Source organism: Caretta caretta, chromosome 1 (assembly GCF_965140235.1).
Source record: "Caretta caretta isolate rCarCar2 chromosome 1, rCarCar1.hap1, whole genome shotgun sequence".
Classification (NCBI taxonomy): domain Eukaryota; kingdom Metazoa; phylum Chordata; order Testudines; family Cheloniidae; genus Caretta; species Caretta caretta.
Window position 1 is genome coordinate 288246526 of NC_134206.1, and position 27918 is coordinate 288274443.

Here is a 27918-nt window from a genome sequence, read left to right on the forward strand (position 1 = left end):
ATGACAGTCACTTACTCCAGTAAAGTAGCAAATGCCACCTTCTTTGGATTTCACAGATTACTCCTCAGGTGGAAAGGCAGCATCTACAAATTGCTGTACAGGGAATTTATTGCCTTTGCTAGTCTTTACACAGCAATAAGTGTGTTGTACAGGTACATCCATTTCCATGTGACATATTCATGTCTCCTTCTTAATAAGAATCAAATGCTATGTAAAGGGGACAGTCTCACACTTCAAATCCTTTGGCTGATGACTGACTTTGTACTAAAAAACATAACCTTTTGCTTAGACCTTTTTTAATGTCCTTTATTTATATCTCACATGATTTTTGGAATGTTAAATTACTGTTGAACCATCATCTTCCAGTGATTCTAATCTCAGCCACCTGCTAGCTGATGATTGTTGTGTATATGTCATGTTCCAAAAACGTTATGCCATATAAACATCTGCAGGACTACTATGTCATTACATGGTTTTTGCCACTCTAACTCTGCCCTGACTAAATGACCTGTTTTGAACGGCGAAGTCTAGACATATTGTCATACTTATCCATCTATGTCATCACCAGTTAATAGATGGCAATGTAATAGGAAATGGTGAAAGGTGATTATCTTATGGTCCAGTTATGTAGTCCTTTCTCAGGAAATGGAAAGTTGAGTTTTGCCTGAGTAAGGACTGCAATAAGAGCCCATAGTTTTTAAGAGCCCAATCTCGCAAGGTGCCAAGCATCTACTCAGTAGAAATTGGAGGCACTCAAGTTGGGATCCATTAAGAGACGTAGGTATTGCAATGCTGAGTGCCATGGCACCTAACTTTTAGGCACCTAGAAAATCCAGGAGCACCACTCTGATCCACAAAGCCGAGTTAGGCGACCAGGATCCCTATACAATAAATGGAGAGAGATAGGTGCTTAAGAATGTGATCCACAAAAGCTCATACACTAGGCCAGGAGCTGCATGAGCTAGCCAATGGGAAATGCTGATAAAAGGGGTGTGTGCTAAGTCCTGCTTATCTCCTGAAGGTAGGCACCTAGTCTAGGGTGCAGGGAAGTGCCTATCTCTGCTTAGCAATTCACAAATGGGCATCTGCCCCCTGCAGTCAGACAGCTTAGGTGCCTAACTTAAGGCATTTCTTGAAGGGAATGAGTGAGGCACCTGCCTCACTCTACACAAAACAGCTGAAGAAGGAGTTGGTGATGCTGCCGCACCCCTGAGTGACACAATAATGCTGTCCTAACCCCAGGCATAGACAGCTTCTCCCATTGACATACCTCTCTGGGAGGTGGAGTACCTCCACGACAGGAGACGCTCTCCCCTTGGCATAGGTAGTGTCTTCATTAACCACTACAGCAGCGCAGCTTCACCACTGCAGCGTTGTAAGTGTGGACAAGCCCTAAGTCTGGGATTTAGGCACCTAAGTGCTTTTGTGGATCCCTCCCTCACTACCTCAGAGGAGAGACTCAACAGCAGCACCTTGCAGGATCAGTGTGTAAGTCAGGGTGACATTTATTCCTGTGCAAAAGGCCAGCACAAGACCTATGTGACACTTCAGTCCCAATTAATTCCTCAAGTGTGACTTAAGTGGGGTGTATGTCTCATGCTAGTCCTCTGCGCATGGTGAATTTCACCTCGGTGAAGACAAGATTTCTAATGGAATGAAGACTTTCACTGATAAAATAAGTGGGAGACTTCAAATTATTTTTCAGTCCCTCTTTAGAAATATAATTGGAGCTCAACATTTTTCTTTTTGGCGTAAAACAAGTTCTTTGGACTTACTTTGTCTATGTGGGCAATCACTAATCTGCCAAGATATACAGGCATACAGAAAGGTATAGTTGGTAGCAAGACTAAATCACTGGCATGTAAAGAAACAACAACAACAAAAACCTTCAATTAAAAAAAAATCTATTCTTACTTTAAATCAGTAAATAAAAACTCTCCCCTTTATTCAGTGTACACTGTGGAAAGCATTCTATACGAACAGCAGATTTTATTTTACAAATGTAAAACAACCCCAAATATTTGCCATGTATATCTTTTATATGGGATAAAATAACTGTAAGATTTTATATATAAATAAAATAATTGCTTGTGTTTAAGAATGTTGTATTTCCTTAGCTATCATTTTCTGTGGGAATCAGTCACTGTACTCCATTCTTTTTTTCTGACATACGGCTTATAGTTGCCCTAGTTTAAATATATTTGATTTTTTTGTGCATTTTAACTTATCGCCAAGAAAAATTTCTTAGTAGTAAATGAGATATACCTCCTGATGTGGAAAGAGTAGAGTTTTCACATAACAGCAAGTAGAGATTTATGCCCCTTTCCAGTTTCAGAAGATCTGATCAGATCACTTTTATTAAGTAGTCCAGTTGAAAAATGGGAGAAAAATGCATTTGCTGAAGTAGTTTGCAGCAAGACCATTGATTTGTATTAGGTGGCATACTACAGGTGAATAGCACAAGTGGATTTTGTCACTTCAGTAATGAGAAACATTTTATGACTAGTGAATAATATTCCTCCACCCATCAGCTGCCTTATTACATGCTACAAATATTAACACCCTAAATGTTCATCAATTTAATTCCTTAAAGATTCATCTGTGCACATTAGCCAAGATCACTCCTAGTTTCAGTTTTCTCGTTATTTATGCTTAATTGTCTTCACTTTATATCCGAGGTGTGCAGCGGTATTACAAAGGGATATATACATTTTATTTTTGCTACAGATTTTTTCTTACAGGAAGCCAAAAACGGTTCTTTGAAAAATTATCAATTTACTGTGACAAATATGCTGAACAAATCCCAGTCACCTTTGTGCTTGGTAAGTACAGCGTACCTGTGGAAAGAATCCACAAAGCTGCCTCCATTAGGATGTCACAAACGGCAATGCATGGAAGTATTTCAGAGCTGAAAGGCATGTTGGAAATCTGTCTCACAATAAAACCACTGCCATCCAGTAAGATTGCCTTAAAGTCAAATTGCTTTTGTCAAGTCAACACCACATGTACTTGAATTATCACTTTACTATTGGAAGATTTAAGTTTTTATTCACTAACTATGTTTGTTTAAATAACTATCTGAGCCTGAGCCTGTGAAGTGAGTACCCTTCACTCCCATTTCAGTGAATGGGAGTTGTGGGTGCTCAACATCTTGCATGAGGCACTTAGGACCTTGCAGGATTTGGCCTTTGGAATGTAATAGCTACTTAATAATAGGCTTTAACTGTATCATATTGTGCATATTTTATAACAATTATTCTGGCAAATGAAGTTACCTTACAACCTAGATAACATGCTACAGAATGAACTAAAACTCAACATTAGAGGACCTGAGTGTGTGTCAGTTTTGCAGCAAGAACAGTGATGCTGATATACTTTTTTAACATGCAGGATTCTACGTTACTTTGGTGGTGAACCGCTGGTGGAACCAGTTTGTGAATCTGCCCTGGCCAGACAGACTTATGTTCTTGATCTCTAGCAGCATTCAGGGAAGAGATGAATACGGGCGCTTACTTAGGAGGACTCTAATGCGTTATGTGAATTTAACTTCCCTGATCATCTTCCGCTCAGTGAGCACAGCTGTATACAAAAGATTTCCAACCATGGATCATGTGGTAGAAGCAGGTATTGTCAATTTCCTTTCCCCAATAAGTTCTTCCCTTTCTCTTACAGATGGGGATGTTGGAGATCTGCCTCGTATTGTCTTCTCTTTAATCCCTTATCCCTGTCAGATCACCCCATGTCAAATCTACCCACTGGCAGAGAAGGATTAGATAAAATGCCCTTAAGAGTCCAGCATTGCTAAATTCTTTATCTAGGTCCATTTTAGAAGAAGATGAGGCCCTTATGACTGAGCATGCTATATCTCCTCTGCACTCAGCCTTTCTCAGACAGGGGAGTGAGAGGATGACAGAGTGAATTTAAAAAAAATGTTTTTTTTAATTTAAATTAAATATGAGTTTATTTTTAAAACAACCCAATTTGAAATTCTGACAAACTATGTTAAGGCCTAAACTTACTATAATCTAAAAAAATCATTAAATTAAATGAATAATATTAAATATTACATGCTTGCTGCCAAAGTTTCAAAGAAAGTCAAACCACTGAAGTGGTGGAAGTCACTGGCTAAGCACCTGGAACCAAAGTTTGTTGAACTGCTAAAGCTTTTGACAGCTTCATTTCAGTTTATTCAACTAGTATAGTTGATTAACTAGTTCATTCAACATTAAGGAACCAGTTGGGAGTCAAAATAGAAGGAAAGCTTGATTTTCTTTTCCAATCTATGACTAAAAATGAGGTATGAGAGGAGGACATGGTGACCATAAAAAATCAGTTCATGTCACTGAATTAGTTAGTTTTAAATGCGAAATATGTTTTGATAAACCTTTTTTTCCTTATATATCCAGCACATTTAAGGCAGTTTTATTTAACTAACCAAAAAATTTTAATTTGAATATCCATCCAAATAGAGATTGACACAAATCATGAGTAAACAATCATCATCCAGTAAATAAAAAATGCATCATTCACCATTTTCTAACACAATAAAAAAATTAATAAATAAATGTGTACAGATACAGTGCATTCTCTTTAGCAAAAAGAAGTACCACATTTGTTGTAAATGCTATATTTAATTGCAAATCAACATAATTTAATGGTTACCAACCAGTGAGAACTAACCCTTCTTTAGGAAAATAACTAAAAATTCCAAACACTAAACAAGATTATGATGATGGTTTAAACCATGATTTTAGTCTGTTTGATTTAACTCAATCCATGCTGGAAGCTGAGTTTGGGAATGGTACGTGGATCCATTGCTTGGTAGCATACAACATCATTTATAAGCAAACAGGCCAACCCAATAGGTATTGTCATTTTTGTATGGTGCACGGAATAATGAGATGGCACCTTTTATCCCTTCTCTTAGGAAATACCCTTTTCTAATATTCTGGTGATTTAGTTCCCATGACCACCACTACACCTCATAAGAAATGGGTTCCCCCCACCACCCCTAAGGACATGTATTATCCCAATGTCTACCAAGGAGCATACACATGCTTCAAGGCAGAAGCTGGTTGCTAACTAAGCCAAAATAAATTCCCTTTCCAACCTCCCTGCTGCACAGTTAAGTGCGTGGTGTGGTCTTATACCTTCTTCTGAAGTATTTGGAATTGGCTGTTGTCAGAGACAGGATACCAGACTAGATGTTGATTGGTCTGTTCCGACAGAGCAATTCCTGTATTCCTTCAATCAGGGCTTTGGAGCGGAGCCTGGAGCTGGAGCGCGGAGTAGCTCCGGAGCAGTGGAGTTGCAGGTTTTTGCCTGAAGCTGGAGTGGAGCCGGAGCACAGCTCCAAAGCCCTGCCTTCAATGGTATCTTGTAAACTGTATTATTTTAGGAAACAACAGTAAGTTACTGATGTTACACTATGTTAAAATATGCTGTATATATACACATGAGAGTCTTAGAATATTTAAGAAAAAACTCCCAGCCGACTGCATTTTTCTTATTGACAGAACCAGCTCAGGTTGATGTCTTCCTTTTCCCAAAATTATGTTGAATTTTGAAATCCTTTTCCTAGCATTTTTCAACAGCAAGTTGTTTACCTGAGCCTGAGAGGTCAGTGAAGCTTTTGTCATTCTTCCTAGCCAACTACTCTTAGTACACACAGGAAAATTACAGCAATTCCTGCAAGCTAACCCACTTCTGCCTCTCTGTACTAAAGACACCCTGTTCTTAAAGATACAGTGTATGAGTACTATACATACATTGCTGTAGATTGGAAAAGAAATATATTTCTTAACAGATGGAGAAAATATTCTACCACAGTGTCCCTGAACAAGTCATGACAATATAATCAACACTATACATCTGAATATATCTTGTCCCACGAATATTTCACAGCTACAGTACTGGACACTTGAGACCAGATTCTGCTAATCTTTCTCATGTTGAGTAATACAATACTCCACAATTAATCCCATTCATAGTTAGCTATGGCTTTATGGAACAGACTACTTGTTGATCCTGCATTCAACTTAAGCAATGGTGGCAGAATCTGACCCTTAAAGAGCATCAGTAATTATTGAAAGAAAAGGAGTACTTGTGGCACCTTAGAGACTAACCAATTTATTTGAGCATAAGCTTTCGTGAGCTACAGCTCACTTCATCGGATGCAGTGAGCTGTAGCTCACGAAAGCTTATGCTCAAATAAATTGGTTACTCTCCAAGGTGCCACAAGTACTCCTTTTCTTTTTGTGAATACAGACTAACACGGCTGTTACTCTGAAACCAGTAATTATTGAAGCCACTTATGCCAATTTTTCACCTCACTGTCAAACTGAAAATTGCTAAAGCAAAAATATTGCTACACATTTGCTTTTCCTGTAAATGTATTTCATACATTAATAGATTAGATTTTAAGGCCAGAAGGGACCATTATGATCATCTTCTCTGACCTCCTACATACAACAGGCCATAGAATCTCATCCAGTGATACCTGCCTTAAGTCCACAACTTCTGTTTGAGCTCTAGCGTACCTTTTAGAAAGATCTAAAGACTGCAAGTGATGGAGAATCCTCCATGTTCCTAAGTAATTTGTTCAAATGCTTAGTCACCCTCACTGATAACAGTGTGCACCTTCTTTCTAGTCTGAATTTGTCTAACTTCAGCTTCCAGCCATTGGCTCACATTATGCCTTTTTCTGCTCAAGTAAAGAGCCAAAGAAATCCTTTCCCCACTGAGGTGCTTGTAAACTGCAAGTAAGTCACCTCTTAACCTTCTCTTGGATAAACTACATAGGCTAAAAGAACAGGAGTCCTTGTGGCACCTTAGAGACTAACAAATTTATTTGAGCATAAGCTTTCATAGGCTACAGCCCACTTCATCAGATGCATAGAATAGAACATATAGTAAGAAGATATATATACACATACAGAGAACATGAAAAGGTGGAAGTTGCCAGACCAGCTCTAAGAGGCTAATTAATTAAGATGAGCTATTATTAGCAGGAGAAAAAAAACTTTTGTAGTGATAATCAAGATGGCCCATTTCAGACAGTTGACAAGAAGGTGTTAGGATACTTAACATGGGGAAATAGATAGACTAAGCTTCTTAAATCTCGCACAATAAGGTGAATTTTCCAAATCTCAAATCATTCTGGTAGCTCTTTGCTGAACTCTTTCCAATTTTTCAAGATCCTTTTTGAATTGTGGACACCAAAATTGGACACAGCATTCCAGCAATGGTTTCACTAATGCCACAGACATAGGTAATATGCCCACCCTCCTCCTAGTTGATATTCCCTGCTTATGTATCCAAGGATCGCGTTTTCCCTCTTAGCTACAGCATCACTCTGGGAGCTCACGTTCAAACAGTTACCATGAGCCCTAAGTCCTTTTCCATGTCACTGCATTTCAGAATACAGCATCCCAACTTGTAAGATCTACAGTCTTTGTTCCTAGATGTATGACAAAATGCATGTTGTTCAAATGAGGGTACCTCAACAAGTGATCTAGATCACTCTGTATAACTTATCTGTACCCACCATTATTTACCAGCTTTGATTTTTATATTTTCTTCCAGAGCATTGATGAAGATATTGAATAGCTTTGGACCAAGAACAGACCAATCTAGAAACATCCCCACTGAATGATAATTCTCCATTTACAATACATATATATATATCAATTAGCTAGTTTTTAATCCATTTAATATGGGCTACAATGATTTTGTATGGATTTTGCTCATGGGTGGTGCATCACGGAGGCTGTGGGAGGCTAAGCCTCCCCAAACCTCCACTAATGCTTCCTGCTACGACCCTGGACCGGGCAGCAGTGGGGCTCAGGGCTCCTCTGGCCAGCCAGAGCTCTGGGTGGCTCAGGTGGGTGGACCAGGGGCAGCTTGAATGGGCGGGTCAGGGCTCAGGGCAGCTCAGGCAGGCCTCCTCCAGCCATGGTGGGGGACTTAGGACTCCTTTGGCCCCAGTGGATGAGAGTGGGGGGAGAGGTGGAGGGGAGTGGGGACAGGGCCTTGGGCAGAAGGAGTGGGGCAAGGGGATAGCCTCCCCGAATAGGAGGTTCATGTACCACCCATGAATTCCTAATTTTTCCAACAGAATGTCACACAAAACTAAGTCAAATGCCCGACGGAAGTCTATGACATCAATACAGTTACCTTTATCAACCAAACTTTTCTTCTCCTCAAAAAATTACACTGTTTATTTGAAAAAATCTATTCTCCATAATACCATGTTGATTGACATTAATTATGCTATCATCCTTTAATTCGTTACTGATTGCATCACATACATTGTTCCATGCTTTTACCCAGGATTTCTAGTGATGCCAACACTGTACTTCAAAAATACGGGACAGACCTCAGATGTCCCAGTCTTGAATTGAGCCTTTGGGGCAAGTCTCTTCTCCTCCCCATCCTTCCTAGGGCCTCTGAGGGTATGTCTACACAGCAACTAGACCCCAAGGGCTGGCCCATGCCAGTCGACTCAGGCTCATGGGGCTCAGGCTGTGGGGCTGTTTAATTGCTGTGTAAACTTCTGGGCTTGGCCTGGAGCCCAGGCTCTCCAGCTCTGGGGGCTGCAGAGACCCCAGGGCACACTAGGCCAGGCAGCCACTGCAGCTCCTATTCATGGTCCATGTGGGTGCCAGGAGCTGAGTCAGAGGCTGCAGTTGTTGATCTCTGCCTGCACCAGTGCTGTACACTGCTAGGGGGTGGGGGTTGCACGAAGGGTATGGGCTGGAGGAAGGCAGCAGCAGCAGGAGGCTTCACTGCAGCCAGCAGGGGCACTATTTCAGATTTCAGTGGAGGGGCAGTTGTCAGTGGGGCTCTGGCGACAAAGGGGCAACTGGACTAAATTTGAGTGGCATTGTGACCCCGAGCAACAGGTCAAGTTGCCAACCGGTTGGAGCGCCACTCCATCCTGGATTTCAGGTGCCAGAGTGACGCTCCAGACCACTCCAGCGGAACTACTTCCCTGTTTGAAATATGGGATAAGAGGTGTCCCATACTGATTTAGTAGTAGGGGAAGGCAATTTTTGATTTAAGTAAGGGATATCCCTTATAATATGGAATATTGGCAACCCTAATATTAGGCTAACTGGCCTATAGTTACCTGGGTCATCCTGTTTACCCTTTAAAATATTGGCACAACATTAGTTTTTTTCCAGTCTTCTGGAACTGTTTCAGTGTTCCAAGATTTGCTAAGAATCAGTATTAATGGTTCATGAGCTCCTCAGCCAATTCTTTTAATACTCTTGGGTGCAAGTTACCTAGTCCTGCCAATTTAAAAATGGTTACCTTTAATAGTTGCTGTTTTACACCCTCCCTAGTTATTGATTGAACAGAAAGTATTTCCTTTATCACTGCAATGAAAATAACTAGTTCGGGACTACTTGGAGGCTTGTTTCACCATAACCTTCATCAATGATTAAACATGCTCATACTGTAGCAATCCAGTGCATTCAGCAATAAGGACAATGCTCCCTGCCATTACTGTCCCTCAGACAAACTGTTTAATCATTAATGGATATAAGCATAAATATCTTAACTTTAAAAAAAATGGCTGTGGCACATAATAGTCTAGTCTCCAGTGGTCTGTAACACTTTGGTCTAATTGCGGTTGTTGAGCAGTAAACTCAAACAAACAAACAATACAACCCATACTGAGCAACTCCAATCTTTCCCCAGCCATCTTTTGTAATGTGCTCATTCTAAATAAGCCCATCTTTACCTAATTAGCTTCCACATGGAGTACCTCCTTAAATTGACTCTGAAGCCTGGCTGGGAATTAAACCCCCTTCCACCTCAGCCCCAGGCTGCTGTCTGGCCTGATGTGGCCTCCTCCTAGAGACACAGAAAAATCTGTTCACCCTGTTACAAAAATATAGTGACATATTAACCCTGGGATACCTAAAATGGGGCCATTATCTTGTACACACAAACAATGTGCTAATAATCAGTTCAAGACCCTTCACCTTTCTGCCTCTGTTTCCCCCTCTATCCTTGTCTGTCTGGTCTATTTAGGTCCCAATCCTGCAAACACTTAAGCATGTGCTTAACTTGACTCCCAGTAGTAAAGTTAAACATGTGTGTGTAATTGTTTGTAAGACTGGAGTCTATGTGTTTGTACAGTCATGAGCACAATAGGGCCCCAGATAGCAGTTGGGACCTCTAAGCATTACCATCACACAAATATTATCAAATAACCACCACCCTTTTTGGATACTTACTAAGACTATTTTAGCTGCAGCATTTTGAACAGAATGGAAAGGTGAGAGCTAGAAAGCCAGGAGATTGCAATAGTCAGGATGACAAATAACTCAGGCATGAAGGAACTAAGGAACCAATCATTTCCTTCATGGCTAGTTGTTTTCTGAAACTCTTCAAATGTTTGTGGTTCACTTTTGTTTACTGTCCGTTTCTAGTAAATTTCACCTTCTGGTTCTCAGGCAGTAATACAATGTAGGGATCAGGAGGTTACAAATGCTGCAGGGGGCTGTTTTACTGGTATAAAAATGGTTTATACTTAATTAATGGAAACAATTCTATTGTTCTTAGGATTAGTAAAAGATTGTTTTCCCCAAATCTATCTTTGGGACCAGCTTTTGCCTGACAGTGGCCAGGGCCAGATCACTCCACTGCAGGGGGGAAATGTGAGGTTCCCAGACCATTAACTGAGTAGGCAGAAGTGGGAAGAGGACAGTGGAACAGGTATGGAGAGATCACCCTCCCTAACCCAGAGTATCCACTTCCTGGGCAAAGTCCCCTTGCCTCTCAGCCAGCTCTGGGGCTACGCTGCTCCCACTTCCACTATATGCACAATGCTGCTCCAGTGAAGCTATGCTGCTAGAGACAATCCTGGCTCCATCTCCTTCTGCCCCTGGAATCCCAATTCCCTTCTAACTGGTTGGGGGAGGGGTTTGTAGGTAAAGTGAACCCAGAGATTTGGGATTTCTGAGCAGAGTTCTCTTTCCCTCTCTTAACACTACTGAATAAACCAGAAGAAACAAAATCCTACGGAGAAGCATTTTAAGGGCGGTAAATCCATTCTCCATTGAACTTGGTTTACTAAACACACTTTCATTCATTCATTCACTCCTTTGAAATTTTAGTGAAAATTTATCAGTCAGAAGCTCCTGTGACCCCAGTATCACTTTTAACAAGTTTTAAGACACCAAAACAAGCAACTATTGTTGAATGATAATCTTTTGATATTATTTAGTTTCTTCTTGCCTAAAAATAGAACATTAAATCAGAGTGATTTGTGTAATACCTAGTATAGTACAACTGCACTACTGCAGCAGCAGCATATAAGAAAACAAGTTATTTTTAGACTAATGTATATTATTTGAGAGGCCTAACTTTCTATCTAAACCTGGAGTGTTATTTAGGTAGATTTTGCAAGGAGGCTGATGCGCTATATTGGGAAGTTGGGTTTAGTACCGAGAAGAATGGGAGAAGGAAACTAATGGGGAAAGCTATGAGTAGAGTTCAGTGTAGTTTTATATAAATATTACATACACACACAATGCTCAGAATCATTCTGGTGCCTGGAAATTAATGTTCCATAAAAATCTATTTCAGTACTTGAGCTCGTAACATAGGAACCAATAATTTGCAAACTAACTGCACCTTGGGACACTACAAACCAGCTATTTTTCTTTTGTAAACAGGTTTTATGACAGTAGATGAAAGAAAAAACTTTGATCATCTTAAGTCTCCCCATCTTAAATACTGGATTCCATTTGTCTGGTTTGGAAATCTAGCATACAAGGCGCGAAAAGAGGGTAGAATTCGAGACAGTGTAGACCTGCAGACACTGATGAATGTAAGTAGGAAAAATAAATCTACAGAAACAGATACTGAAATCACTATGCATTGTCTGTTCACCTATATAACTTTATCTATTACATGCAACTTTCCAGTCTTTTCCTCCCCACCTCAGTGGACTTACTCTAGATTTGTACCAAGTGTGTTTGTCTACGCACATACTATACACAAAACCAAGTCCACCACCAAGTGCTTAATGTGACAGTATTTATATAAATGAGAGAGAATTGACTGAAACACCAAATCAGTGAGCAAAATTCTGCTCTCACTTTCACAGTAACTCCACTGTAGTTAAAAAAAAACCAAAAGATGGAGAAGTTGTTTATCTTTAGGGGGCTTATCATTTTAATTTTATTTTATTTATTTTAAGGAAAACAGTCTGCCCAAATATATCATGAAACAATCTATAACCCTTTTTTGTAATGTAAAATGTATCCTCCTGCCAATATCCCTGGACAGCATACAAATTTAAAATAATGGAACAATAGATAATTTGTTAAGAAGCTAAGCATTACACCAAGCTTCCTAAATCTATTGTACAACTGAATTTTTAAATATAGTGATGATCTACAGAATATTATTTAACAGATCAGTTTCTAATTCATTAAATTTGGTGCAGAGTATACTGTTTTACAGCCTTTCGTTTACGTGAAATGAATTGTGACAAACCCATTATTATTTGGGAGCGAATGTCACACATTTTGTTTTGTTTCTTATTTAGGAAATGAATAAGTACCGGTCTTGGTGTAGCCTTCTATTTGGTTATAACTGGGTTGGAATTCCATTGGTCTACACACAGGTACTGAGATATTACCATACCCAAAATTTGGACCAAGATTTTCAAAAAGAGGGGCCTAATGTTAGACTCCTAAGTCCATAATTAGGCACCCACATAAGTGACCTGATTCTCAGAGATGCTGAGCAGTCTGCAGCTGCCATCTTGGACATGGTCTCTAGGATGATTGTCTGGCCAGATATTTTAAGTTATGTTTGATGTGAAGGTGCTGGATGGTTTGGGAGGCTGGGAAGGTACTGGGAGGTTTGATAGGTTGGGGGTGAGTAGGTTATGAATTCTGCAGTACCCATTCCGTGGCCACCAATAGATCATGTTGCCATTTTATTTGTAATGTCTATCTATAATATTTAAAATACTATTGTGTTAGGTGCTCAGCAGCCTTTGGGAATGTGGTGCCTTATACATAAAGAATGATTATTATATTATTTTAATGTAGCTTTTATTTGTTGCAGGTTGTTACTCTTGCGGTCTATACCTTCTTCTTTGCCTGTCTGATAGGACGTCAGTTTTTGGATCCTGACCAAGGCTATGTAGGACATGACTTGGATATTTATATTCCAGTCTTCACACTGTTACAATTCTTCTTCTACGCAGGATGGCTTAAGGTAAGCTATATTTGTCAGCTACAACAACAAATAATTTGGTGTTGATTTGGCTACATCTTTGGGGAAAGGTAACAGGTGAAATCCCCCCAAGTCAGCTCAAGTCAAGGGTCTAGATTCAAATTTGTTGTAAATTCATTGAAGCTTAATGGTGTTACACAAAAGGATAAATTTAGCACAAGGTGTCCAGTGGCTGATCTTCAGGAAGAGCTTAGAAAATCATCCATTACATTTTCAATCCACCCAAGGCAGGTCTTACAATAAGTGTGGTTGCAAGAAAGAGTCAGGATCCTGAAAGTACCTCCTACGAGGAGGTGAGCACTGAAAGCTCCCAGTGAAGTACGGCCTGGATCCACAAAGAGATCTAGGTATTGCAATGCTCACTTTTAGGCACTTAGAAAATCACAGACACAATGTGATCCACAAAGTCTAAGTGAGGTGCCTCAGCTCCCTATACAATGAATGGGAAGAGATAGGTACCTAAGAATGCTATTCACAAAACCATCGTGAACCAACCAACCACTAAGCTATCCAATGGAAGATGCTGGCAAGAGGGGTGTGTCCAAAGCCCTGCCCCTCTCATGGACTTACACGCCTAAATCCAGGTTGCAGGGAAGTGTCTCCCCTGGCTAGCAATCCACAGCTAGGAGCCCCTCTCCCAGAGTCAGCCATCTTAGATGCCTGAGCCATTTCTTGTGGGAATACATTAGGCACCTGCCTCGATCCAATAAAACAGCCAGAGGAGGAGGTGGTGCTGATGCTGACATTATACATTTTAGCCCAGTGGTTAGAGTACTCACCTGGATGTCAGCCTGAGGGGGAGAAAGGATTTATAGAGGGGTCAAAAGAGTGTTCTAACCACTGAGCTATTCTGGTGTGGGGTTCTCTCAATCTCATCTGTCAAAGCTGTTCCACTGTGGCTAAATAATGACAGCGTAATTGGAGCCAGGGGACTGGCTATAGGGTCTCCCACCTCCCAGGTTTGTGCCTTAACCACTGGACTGCAGTCATTCTCTCCCTCTCTGTCTGTCTCTCTCTCTCTCTCTTTCTGACCCAATGACTATTTAAGCATGAATCCAAATTAGAACAACTTCCACAGGAGAGACTGAGGGAGCCCCAGATCAGAATATTCCATACCTCAGTGGTTAGTGCTCCTGAAAGGTAGGAGACCCCGGTTCACTTTCTTCCCCTCTGCCCGAGGGGGGAATTGAATCTGGGTCTCCCACATCATAGGTAAGTGCGCTAACCACTGGGCTAACAGTTATAAGGGTGGTGGTAGGAGCAGCAGAAGATTTTGAATGGGCCATGATCCGGTAGATGGCCTCTGAGCACAGTTACAGGGTCAGGCCCCATGGGCAAGATAGGTGAAAGAGTACCTAGTTTCTCTAAGTTCATGGGTCTCTCTGTTGCTTAGGTGGGAGACGGGTGTCCAAATACCTAGAAGGAGGCATCAGTGTGCACATGTCCAGAGGCAGAAACTTCAGAGCATCAAGGGAACTGTTACCCCCAAAATTTAGGCATTGAGTGAATTTAGGTATCTTCAGGGTTCAGCAGCAGCCAAGCAGGGTTTTTCTGGATAACAATGGTGCCTAAAACTAGGACTTAGGGCCCAGATCCACAGAAATATTTAGGGTCCTAGGTGCCACTGAAATCAATGAGAATTAGATGTCTAAATACCTCTGAGGATCTGGGCTTAGGTGCCTAAATCTGGGGATTAGGTTCCTACATACCTTTGTGGATATGGGCCTATTATCCTTGAAGAATCAGGACCTGGGAGTTGGACAATAAGATGTCCAAAGAAGGATGAAAATTTAGGCCATGAATTTCCCCTCCAATTTTGTGTCCAGTTGGGGAGATGGTGTTGCAGAGGAGGAATGGGGAGCAGAGCTCTAAACCACTTGTTTTGCTTATGGTCAAAGTCAGCCTGCCTTGTAGAAGCCAAATGGAGTTACCCACTTTCAGATGGCAATGAAATAGTGACAGCTAATATTGACTACACTACTAGCATCACATGAAGCAGTTAATTAAAGCGTGGAACTGCAAAAGAAGTTGGATTTTTTTATGGCCATTGTTTTGTTTTTTTTTAACAGATCAGTTAACATCTCCTCATCAGGTGTGTAATTAAACAATTAAGCAATATTCTCCCTATTGATTCCTGCCCCTGCAATTAATAACAAACTAGATTAATTCAAAGGAAAACTGAAATGAAAACTCAACCAGGCAGTACTAAGCAAATTCATATATTAAGCCCAGCAGTCACGTAAATCTCACTCTTGCTTCATTAAATCATTACTGTAAGCTTTGAAAAGCTAGTTGACACTAGCACGACGATAAAAATTGTGCAAAACCAGCCATTTTTAGGGCCTAATATAGGAAGCCCTCTGGGGGAGTTTTGTAAATTGAGAGAGTCCTTTTGTCTGCAAGCATTTTCTCTGGTTTTGACTCATGCAGGTAGGTCCATGCCTATGTATCAGGTTCAGAAAGACCCTGAAACAGAGTCAAAATCAGTCAGAATTGTCACATTGTACCTGGTTGCACGCTGAAACCGTGTGACACTGATTCTTTCCATAAATCATCCCAGGTTCACTCCAAAGGTTCACAAACCGTTTGTAACCAAATCAAGCCAAGTATTTACAGTTTCACTGTCTGTCATGCACGTTTTGTGCAATTCTGTGCTAACACATATACCGAGCTGCAATGTAATAATCTTAAATACAAAAAAACCCCAACACGTTATGACACAACTCAGCAAAACTCTGAATATTCAGAATAAAGTCTTACATTCATTCTTACAAGAAATGGCCAAACAGTGAGTTTTGGGGGGGCTTATTATTGGTTTATGTGATGAGTTTAATGTTATTTTAAATTTAATAACTGGGATGATATTTATGCTCCTTATTGCCTTAAAAATATATATTTTTTAAAAAAGAACAAAATCGTTCATTGTAAATTATCAAAAGAGTGGACTTCATTCTCTTACCTTGGGAAAAATTAATGGCAGTTAGTCTGATCCTGCAGTGGGAGAATCAGGTACCTTTTGTTTTCAAAGGTATAAATAGTTGTGTATGTATGTTATAATACACACTTAGGAGTAGAAACACGTGTTTTTTGAAGGTGCAGAAACTCACCCTGTTAAATACATTTATGGGACTTATTCTCTACTGAGTATTCTTCAAGATTTTATTGATAGTATACCAAGGTTAGTTAGTATATTGTTAGTATATAAGGTTTTGTAGTATGTTGTATACTATTGTTAATATACAAAGGTTTTATTGTTAGTATAAAAAGCTAAACTGGGCCAGTCTTCCTGAGTCTGCTGCACAGCCTCTAATTGTGACTTATGAACAGTGGAGTTGGACCTCTTGATTGTCCATCCAACAATGTAATCATAGAAGATGAGAGATGGGCCCTTCAGTTTTGGAATGCTCATTCCCTTAATCTATACCAAAGTCCACCTATAGCACCTTTTTTAGTTGAGCTCAAGACCTCTACCAGCTTGGTCCTGGCAACTTCAGATGTAATTTTCATTATAAAAATCACTTTATATCAAAACCCAAAAATGTAGTGACAGTCTGCATAAACTTAATTTAATAACAGAATAAACAAAAAGAGGGGCCACTGGGCTGCTTTTACAATTTAAACAAAGCTGCCACTGAATTTCCAGTCTGCTGCTCCAAGAGTGCCATAGAATCCAGGAGTTTGGCCAAATGTAAATCCTGTTTTCCACAAACTCCCCAGGGCCTTCATACAGGATTGCAGATAGCGTCTCGAACTATTTTGCAGTTCAATAACATAAACGTGGTTAAACTGCTATCCATTCTTAGGCTGTGCGTCTGATTTGTTACCCATACCGTACACAGGACAAGGTTTCCCATCACATGAGATGCTTGTCCCAGACTAATTTATAATCCATTCAGTTGTGATAGCCAGCAATCCAAAAATAGATCTTCACTGTACTGCACTGAATTCGTTTTCAGAGGATGTTCTCATGGGCTATATGCTGGTGGCAGGTCAGCCAGTCAAAAGGCCCCGGCTGAGGTTTTCCCTGCCACTGCACCTGAGTGTGCCTATCAGCTTCTGTTAGGTGCTGTGCGTGCTGTGGGCTCGCTGACTTAGCTGAGGAAGTGGCTCCACTTAGATGCCACGAGGCAGCTTGTTCTCTGGTTTATTTCTATCCAAGCAGCAACATAGCTATACTTGCAATGTTAATGCCACATACCAAAGGCATCTCTCCCCTCCTCCCTCGCTGAGTCTGGGATTTTAATTCTTATCTTCCCCTAGCTAGTGCATGAGACCCAGATACAATTTTCCTGTGAACACTGAATGGCATGATGTAGAAAAATCTTTACTAGATCACAAATGCACAGGAAATTATTCTTATTACTCTTGCTAGTTATTTGTATTATGGGAGCAACTACAGATTAGAGCCCCACTGAATGTGGGCTGTACAAACACTTAGGAAGAGACCCTTTCCCCCAAAGAGCTTCCAATCTAAGCCCTAACTCTTACAATTTACGATGTGCAGGCTGAGTGTGCTGCACCCACACAGAAACCCATTGACTTCTAAGGGGCTCTGGGTCGGCCCAGCAATTCACCCCCAAATTGTAAATTGCAGGATTGAAATCTAATTAGCCATGACAGGCAAACAGTGGGAGAAAATAAGTATTTGTCTCTCCATTTTCCAGATGCGGAACTGAAGCCCAGAAAATTAAGTGACTTGCCCAAAGTCAAATGAAATCTATGGTAGATTTGGGAAATTGACTCCCAATCTCCTGGGTTGAGGGCAGGGCCTTAACCACAAGACCCCCAGACACTGTTATAGCACAGAATCAGTGGGCAGGTTGAAAGGGGGAGGAGCCTTCTCCACCCAGCCCAAGCAAGCAAGATTTGGGAGAGTGACAAAGACCACTGGAGATCCTCCTGGTTCATTTAAGACACGTAGACCCCTAAAAGAATGACTCTGAGTCACTAACACATCCAGTGCTCCCCCCAGAGAACAGCTGAAACACAGGAGTGCCCCTCTATGATAATCATAGATTATAGATTATAGATCTCTGCCCGTCAGAGTTGGCAGCAACAAGGGCCGAGTTCAATATCTAGGGGATCCATTCCAATAACACAATGCAAACCGGCTCGAGCCCCCACCCAGTGACCTGGGACAAATATATACCACCCCCGCTGGGCGCCTCCAAGAGGCAATACTTCCCCTCTCGCAAGCACATAGTCTGAGTGTAGCAAAAACCTTTTCATAACAGAGAGAAACAATGTGGCATTATGTTGGGGAAACACCACCAACAGGATTCATAACACAACCCATGAGCAAAAAACCCACCCCAAGCAAATTGGGGCATGCCCCTTTCCCTTTGGTTCTTGAGTCCAGCAACCCCAAATCACCCAAAGTCCCAAAAGTCCAGTGACCCAAAAGTCTCTGTCCCTGGTCAGGGCAGCCCCAGAGTTCGAAAGTTTATCTGTGGAGCTTTACCTCCCAACCTGGGTGGAGATGGGATGGGGATAAGAGGCACCTTACATGATCTGAAGCTGACCGCCCCACAGCTCCATAGGCCTCCGCTCTGCCAGCCGCCCCACGAACTCCTTCGCTCAGCTCCGCTCCGCAGCCCACAAGCAGCTCCCGCTGTCCCACGATCTGCTCCACCAGCCGGTCCACAAACTGCTCCACGTCCCACCAGCAGCTCCCGCCATCCTACGAACTGCTCCACCAGCCTGTCCACAAGGCACTCCAGCCGTCCGGCAAACTGCTCCACAATATATCTTCAGGCTCCCCCACTACTTGACACAACGCTCAGTGATTTCTGCTCTTAGTCAGTTCAGCTCTTTGGTGAATTCAGCTTGTAGTAGGGCAGCCTCAGTGCTGGTGCACTATTAGCCCAAAGTGAGCTCAGCAGCCTGTAACTAGACTCCTAATGGAATCAAAATTAGCTCTGATATTCCACAGTGGAGAGAGGAGGAAGTGCAATTAGCATGTAAGGCCCTCACCAAGGGGCCCATGCCACCAAGTATTAATACTTGTCCCCAGCCTCTCTCCCCTCACAGAGTTTTAAAACCCAAGACTCTTGCCTAGCAAGTGCTACTTAGTTGATGGTGAGTCCCTCCATCATAACAAAAGGCCAAGTACAGTTCCAAGCACAGTTCCCATAATCAGCGTAACAACAATTCATTCTTCCTGCCCCAATAACAGAGACACTGGGGATCCCACAGCAGCCAAAGTGACCATTTGGGCAGCTATGGCCTCATTCTAGGCGGGGTGGGTGTGCCTATGCAAATGAGATCAGCCCCTGAAGTTCTTTTCCACAACTTGCCACACCTCACCACCAGATGTCAGGGTGGAGCTCATCCTGACACTGCTTACATAGACATATCTGTTCTGTTCGTTCCCTCTGAAGCACCTGGCATTGGCCACAGTCGGAAGATGGGATACTGGGCTAGATGGACCATTGGTCTGACCCAATATGGCCATTCTTATATATACAGCCCTTCTTTGTAAGTGGAGCATTCCAAAGAAAACAAAGGCCACACTGTGGAATTCTTTCCAAAGTTAGTACAAAACCTGCCCCTACACGGGGCTTTCTGGGATTCATACGACTTCCCCCAGGGATTGTTCACAAAGGCTTTTCCAAATGAAAGCCAGATGTTTGAAAAGAAAGAGCAAACATAAGGGGGAAATGGTGTGTCATTTTCCCCTTTTGCTAGGAGAAACCCCTCTGGCCAGTCGTCTTCCCAGCAAAGCTGTCCATAGCCCTGTACTGCAATCCTGACTTTCCTGTTGGCTACAAGAGTCAGCCTTGCTTTCCTGGGCTGTTGAGGGAGAGGCTGGCTGGAAACGCCCCCAGCTTTAGGGCAAGTTCCAGCTCATCCTGTTCTTGAAGCTTCAGTCTCAGGCCCTAAACCCAGAGGACAGTCTGAGTTTCCCACAAATTTCAAGCCGTCTCAGAGATCTCTTCCTCTCCCTGTGATCATGTCCCCCATCCCACAGATACGTCTTTTTTCAGAAAAAAACGGAGAAGGCTATTGCCAGCTCAGGTGGATTCCTTTACTAGCCCCATTGCAAAGACCTTGTCCCAGCCTCACACTGCCCAGTTACCGTCACTACAGAATGGGAGCCCCCTGCTTTCCTGAAGGCCGAGCCTCCTTCTCAACTTAAATGATTTCAAAATAAAATTTAAAATAATTCAGTCTGAATAAAAACAAAATGTAGAGTCTGTTTCCTGTTTGCAATAAGCCAGGTAAAAGGGCACCCTGGCTTTCATTGCATTCCATTTTTAAGGCGGCATGCTTTTCTTGACTAACACCAGGCTAGAGAGAAACACTCAGTATGACTGTTGTGTGGCTGCAAGCTCAACAATAGCTATCCGATCACAGGGTCATGCTGACCAGACTTAAGGATGGAAAGGGGATGTGATTGATTTCGAGGAGATTCCAGCTGTGATGTTTTCAGCAGGGTAAAAGACTATTATAGACAGTTGAGAGGGCTGGTCCCCTGAGTTGCTTTTTAGACAGTGAGGCCATCAGTCAGCATTCAGTCGCCATGTTGATGGCATTGATTGTGCAGGGAGGACTGCGTGAAGGTTGCCATCCTCCTCCCCTTGAGAAAGCTAGTAATGGGATGCAAAGCCTTTAGCTGCAAAATCCCCAATTCAAATCCAGTCCAGGTCACCACTAATCAAATGTTATTGCAAAGATGTGGGTGTTGGATGACTGTGTTGGGGCACTCCCCCACCCCAGTCTGGAGAAAGCTAACAAGCCCCTCTGGGTTCACCTGCTATCAGATAGGCACACCTGCAGGGTCTGCACGAGCTGAAGGAAGCAAGTTTAAAAGGAGCGCTTGTCACAGAAAGAAGTGCAATCAGCGAGAAAACTTCTGTGCCCCAGCAAGCTGATGCTTGTTCCAGGGTCACTGAGAAGGGAAACAGCTAGCAAGCCTCTACTGCCCACAAGGACAAATTAGACCTTTATAAGGAAGCCAAGAGAATGAACACTCCCTTAAATGGGACCCCAGAAAGTCTGGAATGACGTTCCCAAGTGGGGAAAAGACTTTTAAAGGGAAAGAGACTCTGTAACCGCCTGACTGTGACCCTAGAGAGAGGCCCAGCTTATCACAGAGACCTACATGGAATGAACAGGTGGTCTCAGTACAGTTCCTAGGGCATTGGTGTCCACTTTAGAACCACCACAGTTGTGACTGACAGTATTGCAAGGAGAGGATAGTTCAATCTGCTCTCTAAATATGGTTCCCCCCAGATCAATTTGAGATACATTTGTTGGGCACTGTGGGGAAAGCGTCCCATAGCACTGCCTAGGTACTGTGTGCTTATTCTACAGATACTGTATACGGATGACTTCACTATCCGGCAAGACAAGATGGGTGTTGTGATATCTTTTACTGGACCAACTTCTGTTGGTGAGAGAGACAAGCTTTTGAGCTTACACAGAGCTCTTCTTCAGGTCCTGAAGTAATTAAGCTTAAAAGCTTGTCTTTCTCACCAACAGAAGTCAGTCCAATAAAAGATATTACCTCACCCACCTTATGTCTTTAATATCCCAGGACTGACACAGTTACAACACTTCATGATCCAGGACAGTCAATCAAACAGCTTTCATGACTGCTAAATTCAAAGCTGGGACCCAGAGCTGAACGTTCCCTGTGTTCAGAGGAGTACAGATCTGTTTTGGTTCAGGCTTACCTTTATGAAATACAGACACTGATTTTCTTAAAGGTACCTCCTGAAGGTGTAGTGACTTAAGGCCAACTCTGCTGCCCGGTAGGAATAACTTTGTTAGTTATTTGGTGCAGAAGTCTGAGATATGTTAATTTTATCACTGCAATTCCATATACATTAAGATCTGTATTACCTGTAACCAAACGAAAATTAATATGCTGACATTACCTAAAATGCCAAAGTACCTTTACAACTGAGTCAGTGCAACTAGACTGGCAAAACATCACAATGGAATTCATGTTAGGGGAAACAAGGGGCACAGGAGAAAGAGAAAATGAAATCTTAACAGTCAGTCTCTTCAAAGCCATTTTAAGGCAACAGCATTAAGCTTTGCATATTGGCATTTATTCAGTCTGTGATTTTAATTGTAGGTTGCTGAGCAGCTTATTAATCCATTTGGGGAAGATGATGATGATTTTGAAACAAATTGGTGCATTGATAGAAATTTGCAGGTCAGTATTTTTGGTCTCTACTTTCCTCTCTTCTGCTTTACTGTAATATATTATAAATGTATTCCTTATAGGTCTGAGACACTAGCTAGTGGGACTGAGAGTTATACAAAATGATTCTTTACCCAAAGGGGATCATATCTCCAGAATCCTCCATGTTTTGTTTTTAGAGTCAATATATTATTAATTCACCATTCCATATGCCTTGTCTGCTGGGGAAAGGATGCAAAGTGAAGACACCTGAGCTGCCCTTTAACCACAAGCTCATTTCGTGTAACCCTGCCTGTACTCACCAGTTCAGCCACGTAGGAGATCCTGGCAAGACTACTCTGAACCAAATTCTGTTCTCATTGACACCTTTGCAAACTCACTGAAATCAATAAGGTTGCACCAGTATAATGGATAGCAGATTTTGGCCCTATATTTGTACAGAGCAGAGAGCAGGTAAATAATTTACAGGAGAAGTCAGCACTGCCAAATCTTGCTGTTGAAATTATTCCTACATCTCTTATGGCACAATTGTGACCCTGCCACCCAGGAGAGTAAGGCACATGAAGAGCTCCATTACTTCCCTGCATGGGCAACTCACTTTGGAGGTAGCAGAACAGGAAGGTGACCAGTCTCCATGGGGTCACCACTCCAGAGCAGGTGTGGAGCGAGTGGGGGCGGAGGGAGGAGTCACAGGCAATCAAGGCAACCTTGGTTCCACCCCTCACAGTGTGCTGGCCAACTCAGCTGAGCCCCCATCATCAGAGAAGTATCTGCACCTGATATAGGGCTCTGAGTCAGTCTTGGCCATTCCTGGAGGAATGCAGCTAAAGACAACTTGTCACAAAGACACAGCTGAGCCCTTTATTTTTACATACGTAAGTCAATGGTACAAGGCTGTTCACGTGCTCTGTTGGAAATATTTTTAAAAATATGGACAAAGTTTGCTTAAAGATTCCTCTGTGTGAACTTCTGCATAAGAAACATCTCTACAAATAGCACAATAATAGTCCTCATATATTTCCTGAAAACATGGCACATCAGAGAATCACATTTAATTGGGGATGGGTCCTGCTTTTGAGCAGGGGGTTGGACTAGATGACCTCCTGAGGTCCCTTCCAACCCTGATATTCTATGATTCTATGACCATTTAGCTAAATAATCCAGTTAATAAGAATGCTTGCCAGAAAAGTTAATACTTTATCATTTGTGATTAAATGTGATGTAAGATGAAGGGAATTGTTTTGCAAACGTCTGGGGCTCTATCCCATTCTAATTAAAGTCAATTAAATTTGTTGCCATTGTGGGAGCAGAAATAATCTATTTCAGCTTTCTATATAGTGCCTATTAACATGGATCAGGCCTATAGTCACTATGTACATCTTACATAATGTCATAAAACTTATTTCCTAAAGAATATTTCCCATATAGCAGGAAATAGTATATTACACACAAAACCATATTTAAAGTAGTGTAATTACAACTACGACCCCAGGTCTCACTTCTGGCTGTGGATGAAATGCACATGAACTTACCAAAGATGGACAAAGATATTTACTGGAATGATTCAGCTGCTCAGCCACCATACACACTGGCAGCTGCCGATTACTGTATTCCATCTTTCCTTGGCTCAACTATTGAAATGGGGTAAGTAAGGCTGCCATCTTTTCATGATGTCATTAAGGCTACAAAAATGTGTATCCAATCATCATAATGGCCTATGGATTTTAAATGTATATCATGCATAAATATGACTTCAAATTTGAAGTTTAACATTTAAAAATAAATAGGTTTAAAACTATGTAATGGTTTCTTTTGATATGCACAGACGTGTACAAATTCAACGCCTGGGAAAGCTCAGTGGCCATTAGAAAACTAGTGATTTACATGATCCTTTTAGGAGAGTGACACAAACTTAGCCCTTTGGTTTTTTTGTGGTATTGTAGCTGTATAAAACAGCATAAACCAAAGAAACAGCAAGGTTTTTCAAAGAAATTTTCAAGGTACTAAATCCTCTATGTACATGATACAACAATTAGCACAATACCCATTTATTTGCTTGTTTCTTATACAGACACTCCCTTTCTTCTTGCTGGGTAAGATCATTCCAGACCTTTTGGGAGACAAACTATAGAAATGGTCTTATGACTTTTCAATTAATAATAACCCAGAATTGTTTTCTTGCATGTATACCAACCCTATTGCAAAGAACCAGCCGGAGTATGTGACACTGCTCGTTGTTCTGGCACTCTGAATCTACACCGCTGGTGGAAGTGTGTGGTGTACGTGTAGCTACACGCCACAGTGAAAAGTAGGCTGTGTCCGCACTGCCGTCTGTAGCTACACGTGTCAGTGAGGCTCTGGCAGAGGGGAGGCAGCGGGGAAAGTCTGTTTTCCCTCCTGCCGGACCTTTTCCCTGCTGGCAGAGTCTCTTCCTGCAATGGAGAAAGGCTCTGGCAGTGGGACACTACGCTGGTATGTTTAGCAGAGTAGTGAGTAGCAAGCTGTGGAAGGTATGTATTCACATACACACCCTTCAGGAGTGTTTATACTTTACTCACCTAAGCCATGTCCCTCCATCTACACTGCTATTTATATCCGTGCTGGGCAGTATGTACACTACACGCTTGCCAAAAGAAACATGCAGTATAGATGTACCCTCATAAAATAAGGGGACAGGCCAGGCAGAGCATGAAAGGCTGAGTTAAAACACGTATGATGTGCTCTAGCGTAAAACAGATCGGTGAACATGAAGAATATCCTGTCCCTTTAAGAACCAAACAAATACTAGCGCTGGTAGAAATTTTTCATTTGAAACTTTTTTAAAAAGCAAAAGTGGCTTTTTCAAAACCTAAAACTTTCTCTTTTTTTTCAAAAAAATTTCCAGTTTTTCATTGAACCCAGAAAGGTTGAAATTTTTGGAGGGGTTAGTTTTTTCTCCTTAATTCTCTTTTTTGCCACAAAATACAACAGAAAGAACTGTGTTCAGGATGTTTTTTCCTAATTTTCGTTTTGCCACACAGTAACTTTTCCATAGTTCTTCAACTTTGGAAAAGTTACAGAGTAGCAAAAGGAAAAATGAAAGGAAAAAACACGCCTTGGCCATCATTTGATTTATTGCATTCTGTGAAGAGAAAGGGGGAGGAGAAAAAAGAGGAACAGGGAGGACCCAAAGTCCAAACTTCTCACATTTTTATAAAAAATATTTCATGAAAAAAAAAAAATATATATATATATAGTTCCATTTTAAATCCTTTGAAATGGTAAAAACTTTGAAATTCTGTATTTTTCCCCAAACCATTTCTCTGTTTTTTTCCAACCAGCTGTAACAAATATAACAAGGTTTCCTTCAGCCAGAGTTCAAAACCAAGGTCTAAAGGTGTAGCTTGTTTCAGCCAAGTCCAAAACAAATATCTAAAGCATGGCTCACGTCAGCCAAATTCCAGAGAGGAAGAAGATTCACCACTCTCCTCCTTCATTCTAGTCCTCCTCCTAGCGACAAGTCTATCCTCCCTGGTGCTCTCTGCCAAACTAAATCATCCACTGTCACAGAGCATCCCATTTATAAGTATTGGAAGGAATTAATCAATCCATCAAAGTTGCCATGTCCATACCTGAAATCCCTGCTCTCAGGACAGTCAACTTCTTCTAGTGTTCCCTCCCATTGTCTTTACACCCCATGGCAAGTACTAAATGTGCTCCACTCACCAAATGGTGTGGCTGCAGTAACTCGTCATTAACCTCAGAAGCCAGGCAGAAAAGCAGAAACTAATGGGTGGGATTTTCAAAAGGACCTAAGAGACATGGACCACAAGGCCCATTGACTTTCAATAGCACTTCTACTCCTAAATCTCTTAAGCACTTTTGAAAATCCTACCCCATGCTCAGTGCTTAATTTGTAATGTGAGAGGTGTCGGGGCTCAAGCAATTAGGTGCTGGGGCTCAAGCAGTTTTTTTTACTTTCATAACTGAAGTGGCAAGCCCAGTGGTGCTGGAGCTATGAACTACCAAGCCTAGAGGTTCTGGGGCTATGAACTGCCAAGCCGAGAAGTGCTAGAGCTCCTGGCACAAATTAAACACTGTCCACACTTCCAGGAGCACCATTAACTTTTGCCTGAGACTCTTCCTGATAGAATGAGGAATACACTGCACAGAGCAATTGTTCTCCTCCTGCTCCCGCAAAGCTCTGATCATGTGGAGCTGCCATCAAGGAGCGTTCCATTGTTCTGAGACAGGAGGGAGAACACATCAGCATTGCCTGTGCTCCTCACCCCTTTCAGTGCCTCTGAAGATTTTCAGCCCCACTTTGCTCTTATTTGTTCCTCCTATACCTCATGGAGGCCCTTTATTAGGAACGCATTTGTTCCTTAAGTTCTCTGACTCTCATCACTCACTGTTAATGTAGCTCCATTCCGCTAATGACAGGCAGACAAAAAATGGATCATTATATAAACCTTATTTTCCATTGAACATGAAACCTTACCGCAAACACTACACTTCTTGTGATTCTAGAATAAAACAAATACAGAGTGACACACGCTGCATCGCTTTATCTTACAGGCTGTCCGATACAGAGTTCCTCCGAGGGGAAAACTGGCCCTGGGATGATGAGAAATACAGGCGACAGCCCTCAGTGCTGAGAAGAGTTAAGCGATTTCTGAGTGTCCATGAAAGTGCTCCCTCCCCAACCAGGAGGCGCTACAGTAGACAGACAAGTGAGAACTCTGTGTTTTTCCCTGCGCATGAAAAGGGGCACATCAGCAGTTTGCAAGAAATGCATTCTAGAGGGAGACATTTTGCCTCAAAGGTCAAGAAGAAACATGAGCTGGCTGACAGGAATCCCCGACTGCACGCTAGCATAGATCTAGCAACTATTAGTGAAACTAGCAGAACCAACATTTTAGAAAGCTACCAATCTAGTGTCAATGACACAACAACTAAGATAGCTTTGCCAGTCCCCGAAGCAGTTGTCGCTACAACTGAGGCCAGAACACCCAACGCGTCAGACAGCCAGACTTTACCGACAGACACTTCCACAAACATGCCAACAGAACAGGAGCCCCTAGGCAGTCCAGCTGAGCGACATTCTGATCCTGTGGATGCGCCACGACCTCATTCAGAAATGGCTATGTCTTTTACTGATTCTGGGCAGCATAAATCATTCACCGTTGTAACAGAGGAACCAAACCCTGATTTACACAAAAGTACGACAGCAGGTGATAGCAAAGATCAACACAGGAGCTCTGAAAGATGTTCCCCAGACTTCCATACGCTCAGTATTACATTGCATACAGATGCTGCACCTCTTTTATTGGATTTCGGAACACCCTCTGGACAAAGCACCTTACGTGGTGAAAGTAACATTGCTGCTCCCTCTGCTGCTCGAGATACAGTTGATATGCATCACTTATTGGAACATCTGGATGCTAAAGAAACAGCTATACTAGAATTCATTCACGAGAAGAATGAAGGAAATCTCTGACAAGGTTGTCAGAATCTTC

At 41.9% G+C, this 27918-nt stretch overlaps 1 protein-coding gene across 1 annotated transcript; it reads left to right on the plus strand.

Moving 5' to 3' along the window:
• On the plus strand, window positions 1-27918 carry BEST3 (bestrophin 3). The gene is made up of 9 exons (XM_048835798.2): window positions 1-152; window positions 2728-2822; window positions 3391-3624; window positions 11691-11845; window positions 12569-12646; window positions 13096-13248; window positions 22352-22432; window positions 23913-24064; window positions 26978-27918. Exons 1-9 carry the CDS (start codon window positions 1-3, stop codon window positions 27897-27899), a joined length of 2022 nt encoding a protein of 673 aa, XP_048691755.2. The 3' UTR covers window positions 27900-27918.